Raw genomic sequence first — 19643 nt, 5'->3', positions numbered from 1 at the left:
AGTTGTGATTGTAGTGGAATTAAAACCATCGAGAAATATCAAAGAAGACGCTGCCTACCAATTTTGAAAGACAACCAAGGCATTGAACAACTATTTGCGTTAGGATGTAGTGAGGGAATCGAAGGAAATTTGGCAGCCCTAAGTTGCCATTACTATTGCCAATCACACATTCAATAGTAACCATAAAAGGTAGCCACATATAAACAGAACCTCGAGGTGTTGACAGTCAGAATCTATTGTAATAGCTTTGACGTATATATAGTTTTGTGTTTAGATGAGAATGAAGTGGGCTTCATCCAGGGTTCGGCTCAATCCTCGTCCATTCCATGCAGTGGTGTTTAATTCGCCAAGCAAGAGAATATTACGTGAGTGTTCAGAGTTAAATCAATAGAAATCAAGGACGTGTGATTGTCAAATTATTGCTCCTCCCCTATGATTGAGCGCTTGATGCGATGGTCATTATCCTTGGGTGATACTTTTATTCCCCATTTTCTATTGAAAAAGTAGCGTTTTTCTATTCGATTATGATAGGATTGGATGAATGTCGGTTTGGGTGGATGTAGACCCATGTTTTTTTGTGGTGATCTTCAAATGTCTTGAGGATAAGAAAAAAATCCTTAACCAAGGTCCATGGTTTTGGGGATGAGTTGGTCTTCTAGTGAAGCCATGGTTTCCCAACTTCAATCCTCTCACTATGTTGCCGATGACTACTCTAGTATGGGTAAGATTCCCAGTTTTCCCATTCACTTTACCCATCTAGATCTCTTAGAAAAAGTGGGCAATTTTATTGGAAGATTCGTCAAAGTAGACAGGGAAAGACTTTTGAAAGGAATTTTCACCTATGTTTGCATATGTGTTTAGGTAGATCCCAATGAAGTTTTGCGAGATAAAATTGAGCTCAAGTGGATGGGAATTGTGTATTCCCAACCCCTGGACTATGAAAATACAACTTATAGATACACGTATAGATACACCAATAAATTTCAACCACAAACCTGTAAATTTCATTTTCCTTCACACCATGCATCTAATTTGTATTCTGTATGAGAATTAACAAAGGAATGATGCTCTTTTTCCTATATTTTGACTCTCGGAGAATACTATGATAAACGTGGATAGACATAGGGTCCTGTATGGTCCATTTACATCCCATGGATGGGAAATCAGAAGTAAATAAAATAACATCCATTACATAGGCACTCATGTAAAATGGGGGAACAATGTTTTCTAGAATAAAAAAACTACAGTTCTTCCTATAATCTAGGATTTGGATACTTAAATTATTAGATAGAACAGTCCCCCAGTCCATAACATAGCTGCATCAATCAAGGGTACCCACTGGTCTGAAGACTTTTGGGTATTGACATAACCGAATAATCTACATATCATAGTGGCAACATAACAATATGGACCGACAAGAGAAGCTATAGAATGCATACCCTTATTTTCTCGCTTGTGCTTGCTAGCATCTCTTCTCCATCCTTTGATGACTTCAGATTGATCCTGATTTTCCTTCATGAATTTCTCAATGAAGTCATATCATATTTCTTCTGAGCTGCCGACAACTGGTACATTCGAGTCGAATCTTTGTTGGTGAAAGAGCCGATGATTGTGTTCCTCTTGGTCATAAAGTTTCTGTCAGCGATGTTTAGATGGTCAACAACACATGTGATCATATCCATGTGAGGAAGGATGTTCAGCTGAGCAACAATTCTGTGGAGGAATGAATTGGCCAGATCACTATATGTAGTATCAGAAACCGGGTATGAATCTTCGGCTATGACTACTCTTTCTGTGACTCTCGGCTCTTCATCTTCAAAAAGTTGATATGTGGCCTCCCAGGTAGATGTTCCGGTGTTTGAGGTGCATGTGGTATCGGTAAATAATGCAAGCAATTCTGCAAACTCAGGGGGAAGAGCAACTGATTGTTGTTGAACAACAGGTTTCTTCATGGGTTTGGTCGACCAAGACATTTTTGTTGAATTATGCTTGTTGGGACTGACTTGTCAAGAGAAACACAAGGGTGAGAGTAACTAACATTCAGAGCGAATAACTTAGCAAATAACCGATTACATAATAATCCAAGACTTTTATGAGCGAAATCTCAAGAAACCGTTAGTAATAATGAATGCGTTTATTCTATCGAAAACCATTAATTCTCCATATTTGGCCATTAATATCGCATCTGCCATATCTCAACTTTTGAAGCCTTGTCACTTTGAAACCTCCGATTGCAATACGTGTTGCAGACTCGACTGCTCCATCATAGCACACCTTAATATAATATCACAGTTGCCATGTCACGCCTTTCATATCACAAGTTTTAAAGACGTGTGTCTGGTCATGGACATTAAAAGTTGCAATGGTTATGGTGTAAATAATTAAATTGAATGGATATGGTGTAAATAAAGTCGCAAGTTAGAGGCTTCGGAAGTTTGGTCATGGACAATAAAACAAAAACGCCACTCGCGAGATCCCAATATGCAACGTGGTAGTTTTATGGGGTCGACCTCTTTATTACTATTTACATATATATGCCGGCTTTTATTATATTTATGCTTTAAACCTTTAAAATTTATTTGGAAAAGGTTTTAATCGCCATTTTTCTTAAAAGACTTTTTAGGATGTTCTAATATAATCCTTTCGCATTGAGGCTTTAGAATTAAACCTAAAATTTATCGCTCTTTTTAATTAATTTTTTTTTATCTTAAAACTAATATTTCCTCTCAATTTTTTTTTTATAATTATATCCTAAATTTTAAAATAATAACCCTTCTCTATTAATTCTTTTATTAATTATATAATAAAATTATTAATTCATACAACACATATTTAACATTTTACTAAAATATTACTTTTACTTACTTCCATATCCCACTACTTCTATGACGTTGCACAAACCTACTTCCATATCCCACTACTTCTATGACGTTGCACCGGTTTGTGCAAATGCTAGTTCTATATACGATGTAGGGTTTCAGGGTCGGCGACAATGCTCTTTAACTTTTTAAAACATTTATATCTTAAAATGGGTTGTTATATCGGATGTAGGGTTTCAGGTCCGCAGATATATCCTTCTCCGAGGGGTTTTAGGAGGGCCTCTTACGCCGCGCCCCCTTTTCAGGTAGACGCATTTGCAAATATTTGCATTGTGCTATTTTTCTTTCCAGGCGGCGGATTGACTTGATCGGTGCATGGACAAAGGTGCATTTTTGGATAACCGATGTGGCTGGTTCAGATCCTCATATGCAATCGGATAGAGGTGAGTCCAAGCCTTGATTTCTTTTGTCCCTCTCAACCCATATTCTCTTATCACGATGTCTTTTTTGTTTTGTATTTCCGCTTCACATTTTCCAGAAGAGGTGTTGCTTATATTTGCTTTCACAGACTCACAACAGGCATATTTTTTCAATCTGTGTTTTTTTTGGCGCATTTATTGGTTTACATATCGATTGATATTGATATATTTTCCCTCAATTTTTCTAATCTTTTATTTCATCCGAGTATAAAGAGATACATTCTGTAAATGCTTTAAGCTTCGAGAAATATCAGAACGAAAATATACATTCTTTGCTAAGCCTGAAGAAGGCATTGATATTGATTGAAGGGTCCTGTAACTTCTCTAAAATTCAGAATTCTTCTTTTGAGGCACTTGGATCATCTTCAGAATACTGACTGTCATAAGAATCCCCATTCGAGGATGCAGAAATATGTTCGTGTAAGATATGACAATCCTTGATTTCACTTCATAACCTTGAACCCTCAGCCAACTGTAGTCCTTCCTTCCTCAAGGTGTCTGCTTCACCATTTAATTCTTTGTAGACATGTTCAAAGCACTCTGAAATAAAAACGGACAGAACGTTTGATTTCATCTTCTACTACTGCCATTCATCCAATTAATTACTAACAACTGATGAATTTAGTAACACTTGTTTAACAGATTCTTCTCCTACAGGAAAGTAGCACAGTCTGAATTTAAAGGCTAATCGAAACTGTAATCTGAATGTCGTTTGAGCCTATAAACGGACACAGTTAGAAAACATGCACAGAACATGTAGATCACTGTCGAGAACCCCTGTTAATGCTATTCCATTATCATTAAATAAAAAGCTGCATCACTAACATATCTCAGTGCAAAATGCACTGCCCCCTTCCAAGTATTAGAACTTGTGTTTTGTGGCAACCTGATGAACTTGCCTAGGCTGCACCATGTACTGAAAGTGTTGACTGCAAAACAAATGTTAGGCCTTGTGTTAACTAAGTACATGAGGAAACCTATCAATTCCCTGTATATAGATGTTCATCAAATCTGAATTAGAATCAGCAAAGTACAATGGATTTACTACCACAGGGGAGTAGCCATGGGTTTGCAGTACATCATTTGAAATCTCATCAGAATTTCAATTGCATACACTGGAGTAGCCATGGGTTTGCAGTCCATCATTTGAAATCTTCTAAGAATTTCAATTACATACTTTTTCTGTCCAAGGAACACTTCACCTGCACTTTGCTACACCCCTAGAGCCAGCAAGTAGTGCTTCAAGTCATGACAAATTCTCTTGCCAATTTTGCCCTGCACCAGTTTGTGGATTCCTTTTAACTTCCTGTGAGTGTAAGATTGTCTACATATGGGACTAAAACAAGCAGATTAGAATGATCTACCAAATTGTAAAAATTAGAATCTGCATCTGTCTCAGTGAAACCCAAATCTGAAAGTTACTCACCGATCTTGGAGTGCCATGCAAATGGTGCCTGTTTCAACTCATAAAGGGCCTACTTCAACTTGTAAACATGGGTCTCAAGCCTATTCACCTAAAAGCCTCTTGGTTGGTTTATTCATATAACTCCTTAATCAACCTATTAAGAAATGTTGTCTTTACATAAATTTGATATAAAATCCAATGGAAGATTGTTGTGAAAGACATAGTAAATCTGATAGAGGTATATTTAGTAACAAGAGCAAAAGTCTCCTCATAGTCAACTCCTTTTTAATGGGAGAACCGTCCAGCCACAAACCGAGCTTTGCAGTTTTATATGCTGCTATCTGGTGCATGCTTAACCATGCATGATTGTTGTAAGAAAAACTAGAGTCAAATACTGACTTCTCCACTAGTCTAGGCACTATCTCCTACCCATCATTCTTTAGGAGGAGATGTATTCCTCCATCATGGCATTTTGCAGTACTTGCTTCCTTACTGCCGTTACTAGAAGGTTTTGTTTCAATAATGAAAGATATCAGTGCAACATAACTAGGGAACTTTTTAGGAGGGTGGCTTATTTGAAGGGAAGTAGTTGGAGCACCAACTTACTCTGTTGCCTCTTTTAATGTCTAGATTAGCCATCTAGGCTTTCTAGCTGAACTTGAAGGTAAAGAGGCACCCCTTGCACTTCCAAAAGCTTGCTGATCTAAGTGTGCGTTTCATGATCTTTTTGATTTCTGCAGATCTGTTTTTGGGATACCAAGCTCTTCTGCCTCCATGGTCACTATTGGAGGTTCTTGAGACTTAGAGGACCATGCATTTTCTTCAAACTTGGTATCTCTGCTCACAACTACTTTATGTTGAGATGGAATGTATATTCTATAAGCTTTTGAGGTTTCACTCTAACCTACAAAAATGCCCTTCAAACTAGAAGGTTCCAACTTGGTCCTTTTCCCATCTGGAATATGAATGTAGATAGGACAACTGAAAAACTCAAAGATGTGTTACTTGAGGCTTCTGAATTCCTCCAGTCTTATCCTTCAAAATTCTGTGAGGATACCTATTCAAAATATAGACAATGATGAGACATGTTTATACACAGAGACACATGAGCAGAACTAGATCATGAATCAAGGCCCCAAACTACTGAGGGTTGTAGGGAACTATCAACATTTTCTTGATTCTTGATTTCATGCAAAAGGTATCAAACTCCTTTGGTTTTTGTGAATTAAGTCTAGGACTTCCTAGAAGAATCATCAATAAAATATTCATAGTAAATGTTACTTGATAAGGAAGTTGAAGAGATGGGCCCACATACATTTGAGTTGATTAGGTCAGAAACCCCTCTTGACCTATGTTTACTGCCAGGGAAACATCCTTTACATGCTGGCCAAGTGCACAACCTTTGCACACTCCTTTCTTCTCAGCCTTGAAGATTGGCAATGCCCACACCATGTTTTTCAAGATTGGCAACATTCACTAGTGCAAGTGACCTAGTCTCTTTTGTCAAAGCTCACACATGTTGTCACTATCATACCCTAAAGTTCTTATAGGATTCCCTTGCAATTTAGGATGAGGACTTGTTGATCTTCAAAGTTAGCCATATATGTAGGATCTATCATCACTGAAATTGGAAAGAGATTTTTAGTTAAGCTAGGTACATACAAAACATCATTAACTTAGTAAGCTTAAGGACATCACTTTATGGATCCCACTCTTGCAACTGGATATGTGGCATCATCACCAAGTTCTACTAAAGGTACTCTTGTTAGAGGTTGTATGTTTGCAGGCTCCACTGTCCACATATCAGTCCACATCAGACATGATGTCAGATGACAGGCATGAGACCATTGAGAAGTGTATCTCGAGATTGGATGAAAGCTCATCCACTTGAGCTGATGCTTTTGTACTCTTTACAAGTTGCTTTCCCTTCCCCTTCTTTTGATGACATTGGAAGCGAAGTGCCCAAACATTTGACACTTGAAGCACTTGATGTGGCTCAAGTCCTTCCTTCCCTGGTTACAAGAACCTGGCTTCTCTTTCTTCCCTTTTTAACCCTTCTTAGTTCCTCTTTTCTTGTTGCCCTTATTCGTCTTACTAATGGGGACAACATTCTGCTCCTTCTAGTTGAAGTCATTCCATAGCCTCTTCAAAATGGGAAGTTTTAACTTTTTTTTGGCCTAGATGTCATAGCCAAAAAGTTTCCAAAAAGAACAGGACCTATTTAATGCAATGAGTACTAGCTTTTCACCCTTCACCTCCTCTCAATTGCTGCAAGCTGATCATGGAGATCAATAATCTTCATTAAGTAGGAAACTACAATATCCTTTTACTCATTTGCAGGGATTAAGCTTATTTCTTAGGAATGTCTTATGTTTGTTGTTCTCACTCTGATAGAGTGACTAGAGCATCAAACATGTACTTTATTGTGGTCTTTTTGGTGATGTGAGGGATCTAATGATCCTTCATAGATTCAAGTATGACTCACTTGACCTTGGCCATCTTCTTTTTATGATTTACTAATTACACAGGTTTGGGAGGCTCTACAACCAGTTTCTCAATGAAGTTAGACAAATCCTACTCCAACAATATCTTTGTGCCTAGAGGCGCTCACGAGCCTAGTATGGAAGAGATGTTGTAATGTCGTGTCTTGATATGTAAACATTTTGACTCAGTCAAATTGCATAAAATGGAAATGAAATAAAATTAAAAAAAAATAAAATTAATAATTAAAATAAACTTGAGGTAAAATAGTCAATTTATTGTTGGTGGTTTTGACAACCCATGGTTTTGCTAATGGTATTCTTATGTAAGAATAATTTCTCACTCTAGATCCATCTTAACTCCAGATCTATTGAGTGTCGAGAGGGATCAAATCTATTGAGGTGAAAACCTCTTTTAGAGTGAAAAGAACTTTGATCCCGCCAAATGCTTGGAAGATCTGTAGTTAAGATGGATGCAGGCTGGTTACCTGAGACTTCCCTGGGATGAAGTTAAGAGGGACCTTCCAATCTGTCCATGTATTTGAGATTGACTATAGCCATACTACTGCATTGGAATATCGACTAAACGAAAGTTAAGACAGATCAGCAGCCTAACAAAGAACCCGACAACTTGAAACTTCACTGTGCTTTTCTCAAGCATGGATCACAGCATCCGATCCCTGGAGCCTCCTGACAGCTCCCTTTCATAGGTAGCAGTCCTACTATCTATTCAAGGATTTTTAGAATGTTTCAACAAACCTTTCTCTGATACCATTATGAATTTTTGTCTAACTCATTGTAAACAGATTCTTCTTCTAGTGGAAACTAACACTGTCTAAATTTAAAGGCTAATCAAAATTGCAATCTGAATCTCACTAAAATCTACAAACACAGTTGGAATACATACATTGGAACACACAGATCAATGTCAAAAACACCTGTTACTGCTATTCCAATACTGCTGAATAAAAATCTGCTAGAAAGGATTTTGTGTAAGAACTTAAACTAACCCTATTACAGATCCATACTCTCACTCTTTCTTATAAGTGACACCTAGGGTTTATAAAAATAGATATATTACTTAGATCTCTGGATCTGTGCTCTATCTAATTGATAAAAAATGAATTCAGAAAGACTGAAAAATAAAACAGAACTGACTCATCTAACTTTAGCACTTTATCTTTAACCTGAAGTATAATGATAAAATTATCTTATTCTTTTTATGGCTGGTCCATACATGCATGTGTGTGCCCTTATTGCTGGAATAGTAAAATTTGTGATGTGCTCCTACTGTCTATTTATTGCTGCATTCTCACCAACAGATCATTATGCTGTTTGGAATTTAATGCTGCATGGATTTGTGTAATGCTGCTGTAATATAAGGTGCCCAGATCTGCCATGTGTGCTCCAACCTAGTAGAAGATGATCTGGGGTACACTATCTAACAACAATGAGCCAACAAACACTGGTATTTTTTTAAATGCCACTGTGGGCTGCTAGCTTTTAGAGTATTGTTAGGGAAATAAGCTCGGTGTAGTTATTTGATCCTCACCTAAATCTGTGTTAAATCTGATACAGTGAGAGTTATTGAGATAGAGAACACATATGGCTTCCCTTTTTTGGGGGGTACCTTGACTAGCTCCATCAAAGTAATCCCCATGTTCCAGATTTGTCCATAGGAGCACGAATCAACTTTTTCTGTGTTGGGGTTGATGAAAAAGCTTTGAAGTTTGAGAAGATTGACTGACCTTGGAAGGCACATTGAAAGAGTTATATACCTGTCTTCAAAGATTTCAGCATTTCTATCTTTCTAGATTCCCCATGATACTATTAGAGGAAGGCCTTTGAGGACTGAGTTTTGCTACCACTTTTTAGAGCACTCTTCAGCATAACCTCCTTGTCCACAGTCCTTTATCCTTGTCAAACCATCCAGATTTCCTTTATTAAGGACAGAATATCAGTAAGTGGTCTATGTTCTTTTCAACTCTTTTACACATGATACATTTGCTTGGACTTGATCCATTTCTTCTCTTAAGAACTTCCTATGTGGGTGCTCTATTTAAGATTGCCAACTGCATGTAAATAATGAACTTTTGAAAGGTTCTTATCCAGATGCGCTTCCACCATGAGAGTGTGCATTCTGGTCTGTCCAGGGTACACGATTCTTATCCTAACTTTGGAGTGTAAATCCCCAAGGCTGGATTTTAGACCAGACATGTTCATCATCAGAGTCTTTTATATAGGCATGGCACACTTTTGATTTGTTTATAAATCCTTTTGATTGAATATTTTCTTGGCCTTTGAGTCGTCTCTCTGTTCAGCGCTATTCCAATCCTGCTGGCAAATGGAGGAGTTTCCTGGTCTAGATTGAAGAGAGTTTATCACTGCTTCTGGCAGCTTTTACTCAGCTCCACTGCTTATCCATGGTTCTATACTGATCTTCGCCTTAGCCTCATTGCAAACCTTCCATGCCAGCAATCTGCCTATTAAAGGGAATGTTATAGTCAGTACTTTCAATAATATGGATGCATTGTTGATTGACTTGTTTGGGTTTCCAATCCAGTCTTCTGCTGAATTGGGCTCAATATATCTCTGAATGTGAATCTGATTCCAAAGGTCCTCTTTTGATATTAGTCTCCACATACACTTGGCTTTTAGGGATTTCCCGAAGGAATGATATTCGATATGTAATGCATGTGGGATTTTTTGTATACCTTTGTTTTCTTAGCAAAATATAGTCTTATATTATAAAAAACAGATCAAGTACTGTAATTGCTTTCTCTTTGCATCCATGCTAGAAGAGCCAACATATCAGATTGGGCATCATATTTGGAATGTCTCATGTCATTCTAAGGACAAAATCCACAACAGTGATAAGATTCAATGTTTGCTTTTATTTTTATTGTGCTCTTTCCAGCTTTGTGGCTGGAATGTGTTGTAGGTCCAATTGAATCTGTATTGAGTTCAACCTGATTGTACAATGTATTTTTCTGACTTTCTACAAACGTGTTGTTTATATCTAGTATAAGCAGATGGGGGATAGACTCATGGAGTACTAGGCTTGTGCAGTTACATCCTGTAATTAATCTATTAAGATTGGTTCTGGTCTCCTTAAGTCCATATCCAGATGGGTCATGAGGGGAATGCAGAAGTTGATTTTGTATTCTTATCGGCACTGGGTCATAGATCCCACGATCCTTCATTTAATGTCTAGTTTTTATCAATAATTAGGTTCTGTTCTTTAGATACTCCAATCTTTAGTTTTAACTTTTAATGTTTAGTGTTCTTTTATGGTGATTATTTTTTAGTATTTAGATCCTGTAATGATCCTTCTACTATGATTGGTTCTTTTTAAATTCTTTTCTAAATCCTTGATGTCAAAGGAACACAATTTCGTTATCGAGTCAGGCAAGTCTTTGTTCATTGGAATTAAAAACATTTTACGGAAATGAGAGTGCTACCAGGAAAAAATTTAGATAATACAGTTCTGTAGTTTGATGCTACAACAAATTTTGTTTGTGCTGTCACTGCCTTGTTTGGTTATTGGTATCAATTCTACTTTGGTACTGCATTTAGATACTTCAAGCTACATCATTTCCACATAAGATTGATAGGAATTCGACTATGTAGTGATTATAAAAAACACTGCTGTTTATCTATCCTATTTTAGTACTACCACACGACTTGCAATTGTGCTAAACATAAAATACGAAATAGTTAAAATTTTGATCCATTTTTTGCTTTTGTAAGAAAGCAATAGTTTATTTTAACCAGTGTTCCATGAGGATGTGTCCCCTATGGTGGGGTGCACGTATCCACGCTTCCCACACACCTAGGATGGGAAGATGCTCAGGGACACGTTTCCCCACGCCCCCTTTTAGGGAGACACAGGGAGACGCAGGGGGAAACGTTTCCCTACTGTGGGGATGTGTTTCCCCAAAAGGGGTGCTTCTGGGCAGCTCCCCTAAAAAAGGGCTAGGTGCTCCCCCTTAATTTTGCTTGAAACAATAATTTATGAGTGGGAAAGCTCAACATTCAACCCTAGGGCCCTATTAATTGACTTAGGATGTTTGAGAGTGGTTCTGACCTCATTTTATTTCATATGGAGAAAGTAAATTTCAGATTCCACTCAAAATGCATCAGACATAACAATTTTTAGGATTTCAGGAATGAGCGAATTGCGATGTTTCCATTGGGCTCTATTATATATAAGGGTTTGGAACTACCATTTAATCAAGAGCACCAAGCCCAAAAGCACCCCTTTTGAGGGGGGCCATGTTCTGCTTTGGGCAATTAAGAGCTATCTTCCTCAGCTCAACCTTCAGTGGAGCTGCTGATTGATTGCCTCCTTGCTGTCACTTGTTGCTGAATGAAGGACCACTTCACCCGGTCATAAGTTTTCTCAAAGTCTATTTTGACAAACAAGCCATTGAGGCTAGTATGATGGGCACATTCTATGCCTTTAAAGACTGCATTGAAATTGTCAAGGATATATTGCCCACAAATAGACCTTGTTTGTTCTAGGCGAATGCTCTTTGGAAGAATATGCTTGATGCACAAGGCAGATGCCTTGGCCAAGATTTTTTAAAAGGTGTTTAAAAGAGTTATGGGTCTCCAGGTGGTGTTTAGCACTAGGTCTTTTGCCATAGGAATGAGTTTGATAATGCCCTGGTTGATTCCAGCTCGCAGGGATTGGCTTCTGAGAGGCTCTTTACAAACTTTTGCACAACTAAACTTAACTTCATAGTTTACAAAAAATGCTTTGTGCACCATCATCAATATTTTGGTTGCAAAAAATTGGTAATATAATCACAGAAAGTGATAAATATTTTTGTTTCTTACTGTAACAGCAATACAAACTAAGCCCCTAGGGTTAGCTCAATTGGTCGAGTCTTGTCAATAAAGCAGCTTTGTTATTGAGAGGGCATGGGTTCGATTCTGTCAACACTCTCGAGGCTAGGCTCCGTGGTTGCGCAGGCAATAAGTGGTCACTTCAGATGGATCTGCCTGGTACAAATATTTTGGGGATGTAGCTGTCATCGATCTCCGGGGTTCATGAACCACATAGAAAAAAAAACAACAATGCAAACTAGTTTTTTTTATGTAAAAGTAAAAGAATCTACAAAATAATGAAATTGTTGCATTGGCTGAGTCGACTCAAAGTTTTGTATTTTACTTGGTTCATTTTGGATAGATGGTTCAGTCCTCTTTGTTATGTCCTGTAGATTTATGCAAATGTAGAAGACTTCTATTTGGATTGCCCAACAATTTTGCTTATCTAGTTGTAGACAAGTACCATAAAATGCATATATCCTTTGGCTACATAGCAGTGCTTCATACTCTTCCCAGTCTCCTGAGTCTGGCTGAGTCTTGCCAAGTCAGCTCTGGACCGAGTATTCCCCAGCGACTCCCCTGGCAGGCTCCCCTTTGGCTTAGCGGAGTCTTGCCAGACTTGCTAGATTCGGGAGTCTGACCCAGGCTTAGCTGACCCAATGACAGTGACCAAAAATACCCCACACTTGTGATTTTTAGGAGGGAAATGAAGTGTTTGAGAGGGCAGGAAGTCTTTATAAAGACATTTCTCCCCTTATTCTTTATCATTCCATATATTTTTAAGAGCCATTTCTTCCTTAGAAGAGTGCTGTGTGTTGTCACTGTGAGCGGGTTGAGTTCATCATCATTTATGAGGGAAATTGAAGGAGGCTTTAGCATCATCAATGATCACTAGCTGCTGAGTAAAGTCGTCTCACCCTCTCAGCATTCAAAGTTCAGGTAAGTGGGCAATTACACATTCAGGTTTTACTGTTTAGTTTATCAACTTGCATTTTTTTTTAAGTTTATACTAGTAGGCCTGTAGGATGGGATGTGATCCTACAGGCTTGATGAAGAGACTCAGGGTCTCTTTAGTGTTTCATTATCTCTAATGGAAACACCAAATACGTTTGCACCACAATTATTGCTTCAGTCTAGAGATTTTGGCTAACTCCTTGAGGGCTTATTCTTGGCATCTTTGTAGTCATGAATGAGGCTTGAGATTGGACTTGGAGACATTGTCTACCTTGATTATCTAATTATGTTATGAAACTATGAGTTATGTAGCTGAATGGAGTACTATTTGTGAATTTGATCGTGGAATTTCAGTTCACTATTTTGCATACAAATATCGAGTGTCAAATGTTGTGTCATCGTATTTTATGAGATAATCTTTTGAAATTCTGCATAGATTGTGGTTTTATAACTTATATGGATTGGTTTGTGCTCAAAATTTACCATGTTTTGAGTTTTTCTCTCTTTGCTGGGTCTGTGCTGAGTCGTTGAGTCTTGCCAAGTCCCAGCCCAACCAAGTCTGGCAACTTTGCTACATAGTGATAAGCATTAGATGCTAAACTTGATGATTAGGATTAACCCGATAATATTAGATTGAGCAGCAGATTGTTTTGATGGATTAGAATAGTTTTTAAATTCTGCCCCTTCCCATGTTCTGCTTATTTTTTTTTCTAGTAACTGTTGTAATATAGAAATTAAAAAAAATTATAAAACAACCATAAATAAAATTAAAATTAAAAAGAACAACACATAACAAATATCAAAACCTAAACTAATTTGCAATCTCTAACTCACTCATTCGAGTTACCAAGCTTATGTCTACTCAGCTTGCTGCGCAGCACTATTTGACTTACCAGTTAACTGTTGCACCTCCTCCTCCATGGCACTCCTAAAATGCTCATTGGCCATTTTTAATCGTCAGTTTTAACTTTCGAGTCTTGACTTTAGATATGGATGACCTTAGACTGATTCTTTGACTTTCACTCTTTACTTTTTTTGAGTTTGAGTTATATCAATTTACTATTCCAATCTTCAGGCTTAAGTATCTACTATAGTCTATTTTGGTTAGTGCTAATTAGATTCTAGAATCACGAATTTAAATTTTAAATCAATTTAGAATCTAGAATGATGAATGATGAATTTAATTTTTAAATCAATTTAGATTCTAGAATGTTGAATAATGAATGATGAATATGGATCAATCTAGTTCATTATTGAATCTCGTGGTGTATGAATGAATGATGTATGTATTAGTATGAATGATGAGTATGGATCAGTGTATTTCATTATTTAATTCAATCATGTACGGATCAATGTATTTATGCTTTCATTATTGAAAATATATATATATATATATATATATATATATATATATATATATATATATATATTAAAAAAATTATATACCCCCATATCCCCCTGCCCCCTAATTTTACCTAAAATTTGAGGGTACTCTCACACGCCCCCCCTGTGCATCACCCCAGAGATGCATCTCCCTATCCCGGAGTCTTGGTGGAACATTAGTTTTAACTTGCCAACATAGAAGGGTTGAAAATATAGTATGACTTCATATTGAAATATGACCATGCCCTTCAAATTTGATGCCAGGTTGAAGAAGTATTTTAGGAAAAGTATTTGGAAGTGTGTTCTAGTGTTTGCCTTTTAGAAAATGTTAATTTTTTTTCAAGCTTTCTTTTCAGTTCTTATAACTGATTTGTTTGTTTTACTTTAGTGGTTTATTTATAATAGTTAAAAAGGCTTACGAGATTTAATGGAAACCTTTTATACCCACACCAGATATGCCAAAAAGACCTTAGACGTGTGAATGCCAATTTTGATGCACCGTTCATATTGTGCAGTTGTGATGTTTTTTGTTAACGATTGTGCTGAATAGCTTTGTGTCGAATGATGCAGGTACCTTCAAGACAATTTATACCACATACGGGAATCACATGAGATGGATCTAGATTTGAAGATAGAATTCTTCAAACATGTTAACTAATGCATTCAACTGTCCAATGTTCTTAGGTAGCGGTCTTGTAAGATTTCTTCTGACAATATCTGGTAACAAGAGTATTATTGTAATCATTAAAATGTTATAAATAAGATATATGAAATAAAAATTCAGGTATTGAATTTTTCATTAAACATTATTTAGAATGTATTAATACTTATAAGTATTTGTGTGAAAATAAATTGAATTGGTTTATGTTTAAGGACAAGGCATCCAAGGCGAGGTTAACCAAGACAAAAGTCACTCATCTTAGTGGCCAGAAAGGTTTAAAAGCACTGATAACAACCTTTGTAAGTATATTAAACATGTGATATTTTTTTAATAAATTTTGTACTAGAAGAAAGTCATTGTTATCTAATTTCTCCCTATTTACTGATTGATAGGAACTAAAATATGGAAGACCTCCAAATCATTTGGAAAAGGAGGTGCTGCAGCAAAAGAGATGGGTTGAATTTGTTGTTTGGATGGACTCTATGGTATGTAATCTTAGTTGGATTTCCAATATACTTTTAAACCATATTTTCATTTTATTTTTTAGTACTATTAGATATTATATCTTACCTCATTTTATGGTTAACATTGTATAACAAAAACATGTGTTGTGTTATGTAATTAATACTAACATGTAATATTGATTTTTTTTGTCAGAATGCTATAGGTAATGATTGCCAAGACGATGATCCAAATTATGTTCAACATATATCAGGAGATGATGAGGATGAGGATGAGGATGATGGTGGTGAAGGAGGAGATGATGATGATAGTTGCAGTGTTGGTGATGATGTGGATCAGAGTAATGAGGATGGTCAAGATGATCATGAGGATGATCTTGGTGGTGGTAGCTAGGCATGCACATGCATTGTTTTTTATGAAGAAATTATTGTATAGAATGACATTGTTTGTTTAGATGGGTGTTGTGAATTTACCCTATATCAATGAGACATTTTGATTTTGTAATCATACGATGAGTTTGATTTATGTAAGTTGTTAATTTAACGTGGAATAACGATATTCATGAAATATTTTGATTTGTTAATCATATTTGAATTTTACTTGTTTTGATTAAAAATAATACTGATTTTATTAGTATTATGTTGCTATTTTATACATGTTTTGAAAATTGTTAATGACACATTGTTATTTTTTTGGATGGATGTTGTCAATTTCTCTTAAATTTCTTTACAAATGATTTTGAATTGTGATATCTGCTTTAATGATATTTAGAAACTATCATATATTTCACTATGAATCTATAAAGGGGGTCATATATGTAAAGAAAAATATACTCTATATAAGAAGTCAAATGCGGATGTAACCATGGATGCAAAATTGAAAGTAAAATTGGATGTTAAACTAGGAATTAATACAAAATGCAAACAATTGACATACAAAGTGTTTTAAATTAGAAGTGAAAAATTGTGCAATAGTTGACACAAAGAAGGGAACAAAACATGGCATACAAAAGGATATCAAATTGGGCAAAAACAAGGACACATAAATGGGCACCAAATTAGATGCAAAAAAAGACAACAACTAGATGTAAAATAAGATGCAAAGTTGAGCGTTAAAAAGAAGAAAAAAACGTTACAAATTAATATGCCAAATGATGATGCAAATAATGGTGTAAATTTGGGATGCAAACTTGGGTGCAAAAAAGGAAAAAAAAAAGATGTAAGAAAAGACATAAAACAAGATGCAAAATGGGGCTGAAAAAGGGTGAAACCAAGGATACCATATTGGATGTAAAAAATGATTCCTAATCACATGCAAATTTAGGCTCGAACTCAGACACAAAATTATATGCAAATGTGGACACAAAATGAGGCAAAAAAAGATGCAAATTTGGATGGTGAAAACGATGTAAAACTAGACACCAAAAAAATGCAAAATTGGATGAAAAAGTCGGTGTAAATAATGGTGCAACATTGGACACAAGTAGACACAAAAAAATGCTGCAAAAAGGGGCATAAAATAACTTAAAATTGGATGCAAAACTTGGTACAAAAACAAATACAAAAGTAGACGTAAAAAATGGCTCTAAATTGAATGTACCATTAGACACAAAATAAGATGCAAAGGTGGACACAACACATGACTCAACATAAGATGCAAATATAAATGCAAATTTGGATGCTCAAAATGATGTAACATTAGATGCAAGAGATGGTGTTAAAAATGATGCAAAATTGGATGAAACAAATGACGCAAAATATGGTGCAAAATGAGATGGGAAAAATGGAGACAAATCAAACGTAAATGTGGATGTAAAAAATGGTCCAAAAAAAGATGCAAAAATGGGCACAAAAATGGATGCAAAATTTGGTGCTAAATCAAATTCAACACATGGTGCAAAGATAGGCACCAAAGCTGGTGCAAAAATAGAAGCAAAAACTAGTGTAAGACTAGATACAAAACCTGGCGTAAGACTAGATGCAAAAACTGACACAAAATGGATGCATAAAAAGACGTTAAATTGGATTCAAAATACAGTGTAAACTTGATGCAAATGATGGTGCAAAAATGGAAGCAAAGAATGACACAAAATAGGAAGCAAAAGAGAATGAAAAATAGATGCAAAAAATGACACAAAACTAGAAGCAAAACCTGTCATAAAATAAGATGCAAATCTTGGTTCAAAATTTGACGCAAAAAATGATGCGTAGTTTGGTGTAAAAAATGATGCAAAATCTAGCGTGAAAAAGGATGCAAAATCAGGTGCAAAAAAGGACGCTTTAAAAATTGTACAATAGAGCCAGATTTAGCGCCAGGTTGCTCATCACAATTACAAAAAAAATGCACTAAAATCTGGCGCTAAATCTGGCGCAAATCGCTGGTTTTGTTGTAGTGATATTTTGATTCCACTTCTATTGTAGATTATGATTCTTCCTCCTTTAACTCAAACTCTATCTTCTCAAGTTCCTTTGGTAGGACTTCATGTTTAATAACATATTTCACCTCTCTAAACACCACATCACAACTTTACACAACCTTGTTTCTGGGTTCCAAAGCTTATAACCTTTTAAACCATCCTTATACCCAATAAAGATTCACCTTTCAGATTTACTATCCAACATGGTTATTTTCTCCTTTGGAACATTTACATATGCATCATAGCCAAATACCCTTAGATGTGAAAGAGAGGGTTTCTTACCAGTCCATACCTCTCTTGGAGTCTTATCCTCCAACGCTGATGAAGGTGATCTATTGACTAGGTAGCTTGTAGTCTCCACCACCTCTACCCAAAATTCTTGTCCTAACCCGACACCACTGAGCATGCTTCTTGCTTTTTCCATCAACATCCTGTTCATTCTTTCTTCAACTCCATTTTTTTGATGTGTGTATGGAGTAATCTTATACCGTTCTATACCACACTTCTTACAAAACTCTTAAAATTTCTTCTTGTAGAACTCTCCACTGTTATCTGTCCTCATCACCTTTATCTTCTCCTCTGTTTGCTTTTCCACCAGAGCCTTAAATTCTTTAAACCTGTCAAAGACTTCAGATTTCTTCCTGAGGAAATATATCCATGTATTCCTTGAGAAGTAATAAATAAATGATACATAATACAATGACTTACCCAGTGACGAAACTGACACAGGTCCAAACACATCATTGTGCACAAGCTCTAATATCCCTTTTGCCCTTTTAGCAATAGAGGGGAAACTCACCCGATTTTGCTTCCCATCTACACAACGTTCATAGAAATCGACATCCAGAGACAAATTAGACATACCTTCTACCATACCATTACCATGAAGTATATGAAGGCCCTTATCTCTAATATTTCCAAGCCTTTGATGGCATAGCATGGTCTTTTCTCCAGAGACCACTAGATTTTTAGCTCCATTTTCAGGGACCACAGAACTATTGCACCAATCAATAACAGTACTACCCATAAGCTTGTAGAGAGTTCTAATCTGAACTCCCCACAACAATAATAGTGCTCCCTAAACAATCTTGTAGGTATATTTCTTAAACATTGTTATCACACCTGCATCATCCATCTTTATTACAAAAATCATATTTCTGGCCAATGTAGGAATATGCAGAACACCTAGAAGTGTTCTAATCCTTCCACCTTGCAACTTCAACTTGACTTTTATGTGTCTGATGATTCTAGCCTTCCTATAATACCCTAAGAAGACATCACCACCATCATATTTCTCATACTCGCAAAACCACTCCCTATGGGGAGTGGAGTGAAAGGATGCACTTGAGTCAATCAACCATGCTTCATGATTTACATGTATACTTGAATAAGAAGCCAAGTGCACATCCCCACCTTCATTTGAGGTGGTTTTCGCCTCTCTATAAGGAGAATCATCATATCCCTTTCCTTTCTCAAGAGCTTTAGATCTACATTCCCTTTTGAAGTGCCTTTCCTTTCCACATTTCTAGCACACCTTTACAGGTTTTCCATGAGATTTAGATCTCCCTCTAGATTTAGGTCTCCCGCTCGAGGAATTATTTGTGTTTCTATTCTAGGGCTGTCCTCGTACAGATAAGGCATCACCATTATGGCCTTCCATATTTTTCCATCTCATCGACAGTAAGGACGAGACTATTTCATCAAACTACAAGGTAGTTGTATTGCTACCTATTACAACAACTAAACTATCC

The 19643-nt window shown here is 36.4% G+C and overlaps 1 protein-coding gene across 1 annotated transcript; it reads left to right on the top strand.

Moving 5' to 3' along the window:
- The first annotated feature begins 2942 nt into the window (after positions 1 to 2942).
- LOC149179756 (uncharacterized) lies at positions 2943 to 15933 on the top strand. The gene is made up of 5 exons (XM_089418047.1): positions 2943 to 3262; positions 14924 to 15048; positions 15227 to 15313; positions 15407 to 15499; positions 15672 to 15933. Exons 2-5 carry the CDS (start codon positions 15001 to 15003, stop codon positions 15867 to 15869), a joined length of 426 nt encoding a protein of 141 aa, XP_089274173.1. The 5' UTR covers positions 2943 to 3262; positions 14924 to 15000; the 3' UTR covers positions 15870 to 15933.
- Positions 15934 to 19643: the final 3710 nt, after the last annotated feature.

The sequence above is a fragment of the Pinus tabuliformis genome, chromosome 3_2 (assembly GCF_031772625.1).
Source record: "Pinus tabuliformis cultivar Carrire ecotype Pingquan chromosome 3_2, CPIR1, whole genome shotgun sequence".
NCBI lineage: Eukaryota > Viridiplantae > Streptophyta > Pinopsida > Pinales > Pinaceae > Pinus > Pinus tabuliformis.
The sequence above is the reverse complement of the archived record's forward strand: the minus strand, read 5'-3'. Positions and strand labels throughout refer to the sequence as shown.

Excerpts from the sequence above, each read along its gene's own strand:
- LOC149179756 (XM_089418047.1), top strand. The coding sequence starts at position 15,001 with ATGTTAACTAATGCATTCAACTGTCCAATGTTCTTAGGTAGCGGTCTT. Across the intron at positions 15,049-15,226 it reads TGTTCTTAGGTAGCGGTCTT|GACAAGGCATCCAAGGCGAG; the intron begins GTAAGATTTCTT and ends TTTATGTTTAAG. Across the intron at positions 15,500-15,671 it reads TTGTTTGGATGGACTCTATG|AATGCTATAGGTAATGATTG; the intron begins GTATGTAATCTT and ends TTTTTTTGTCAG.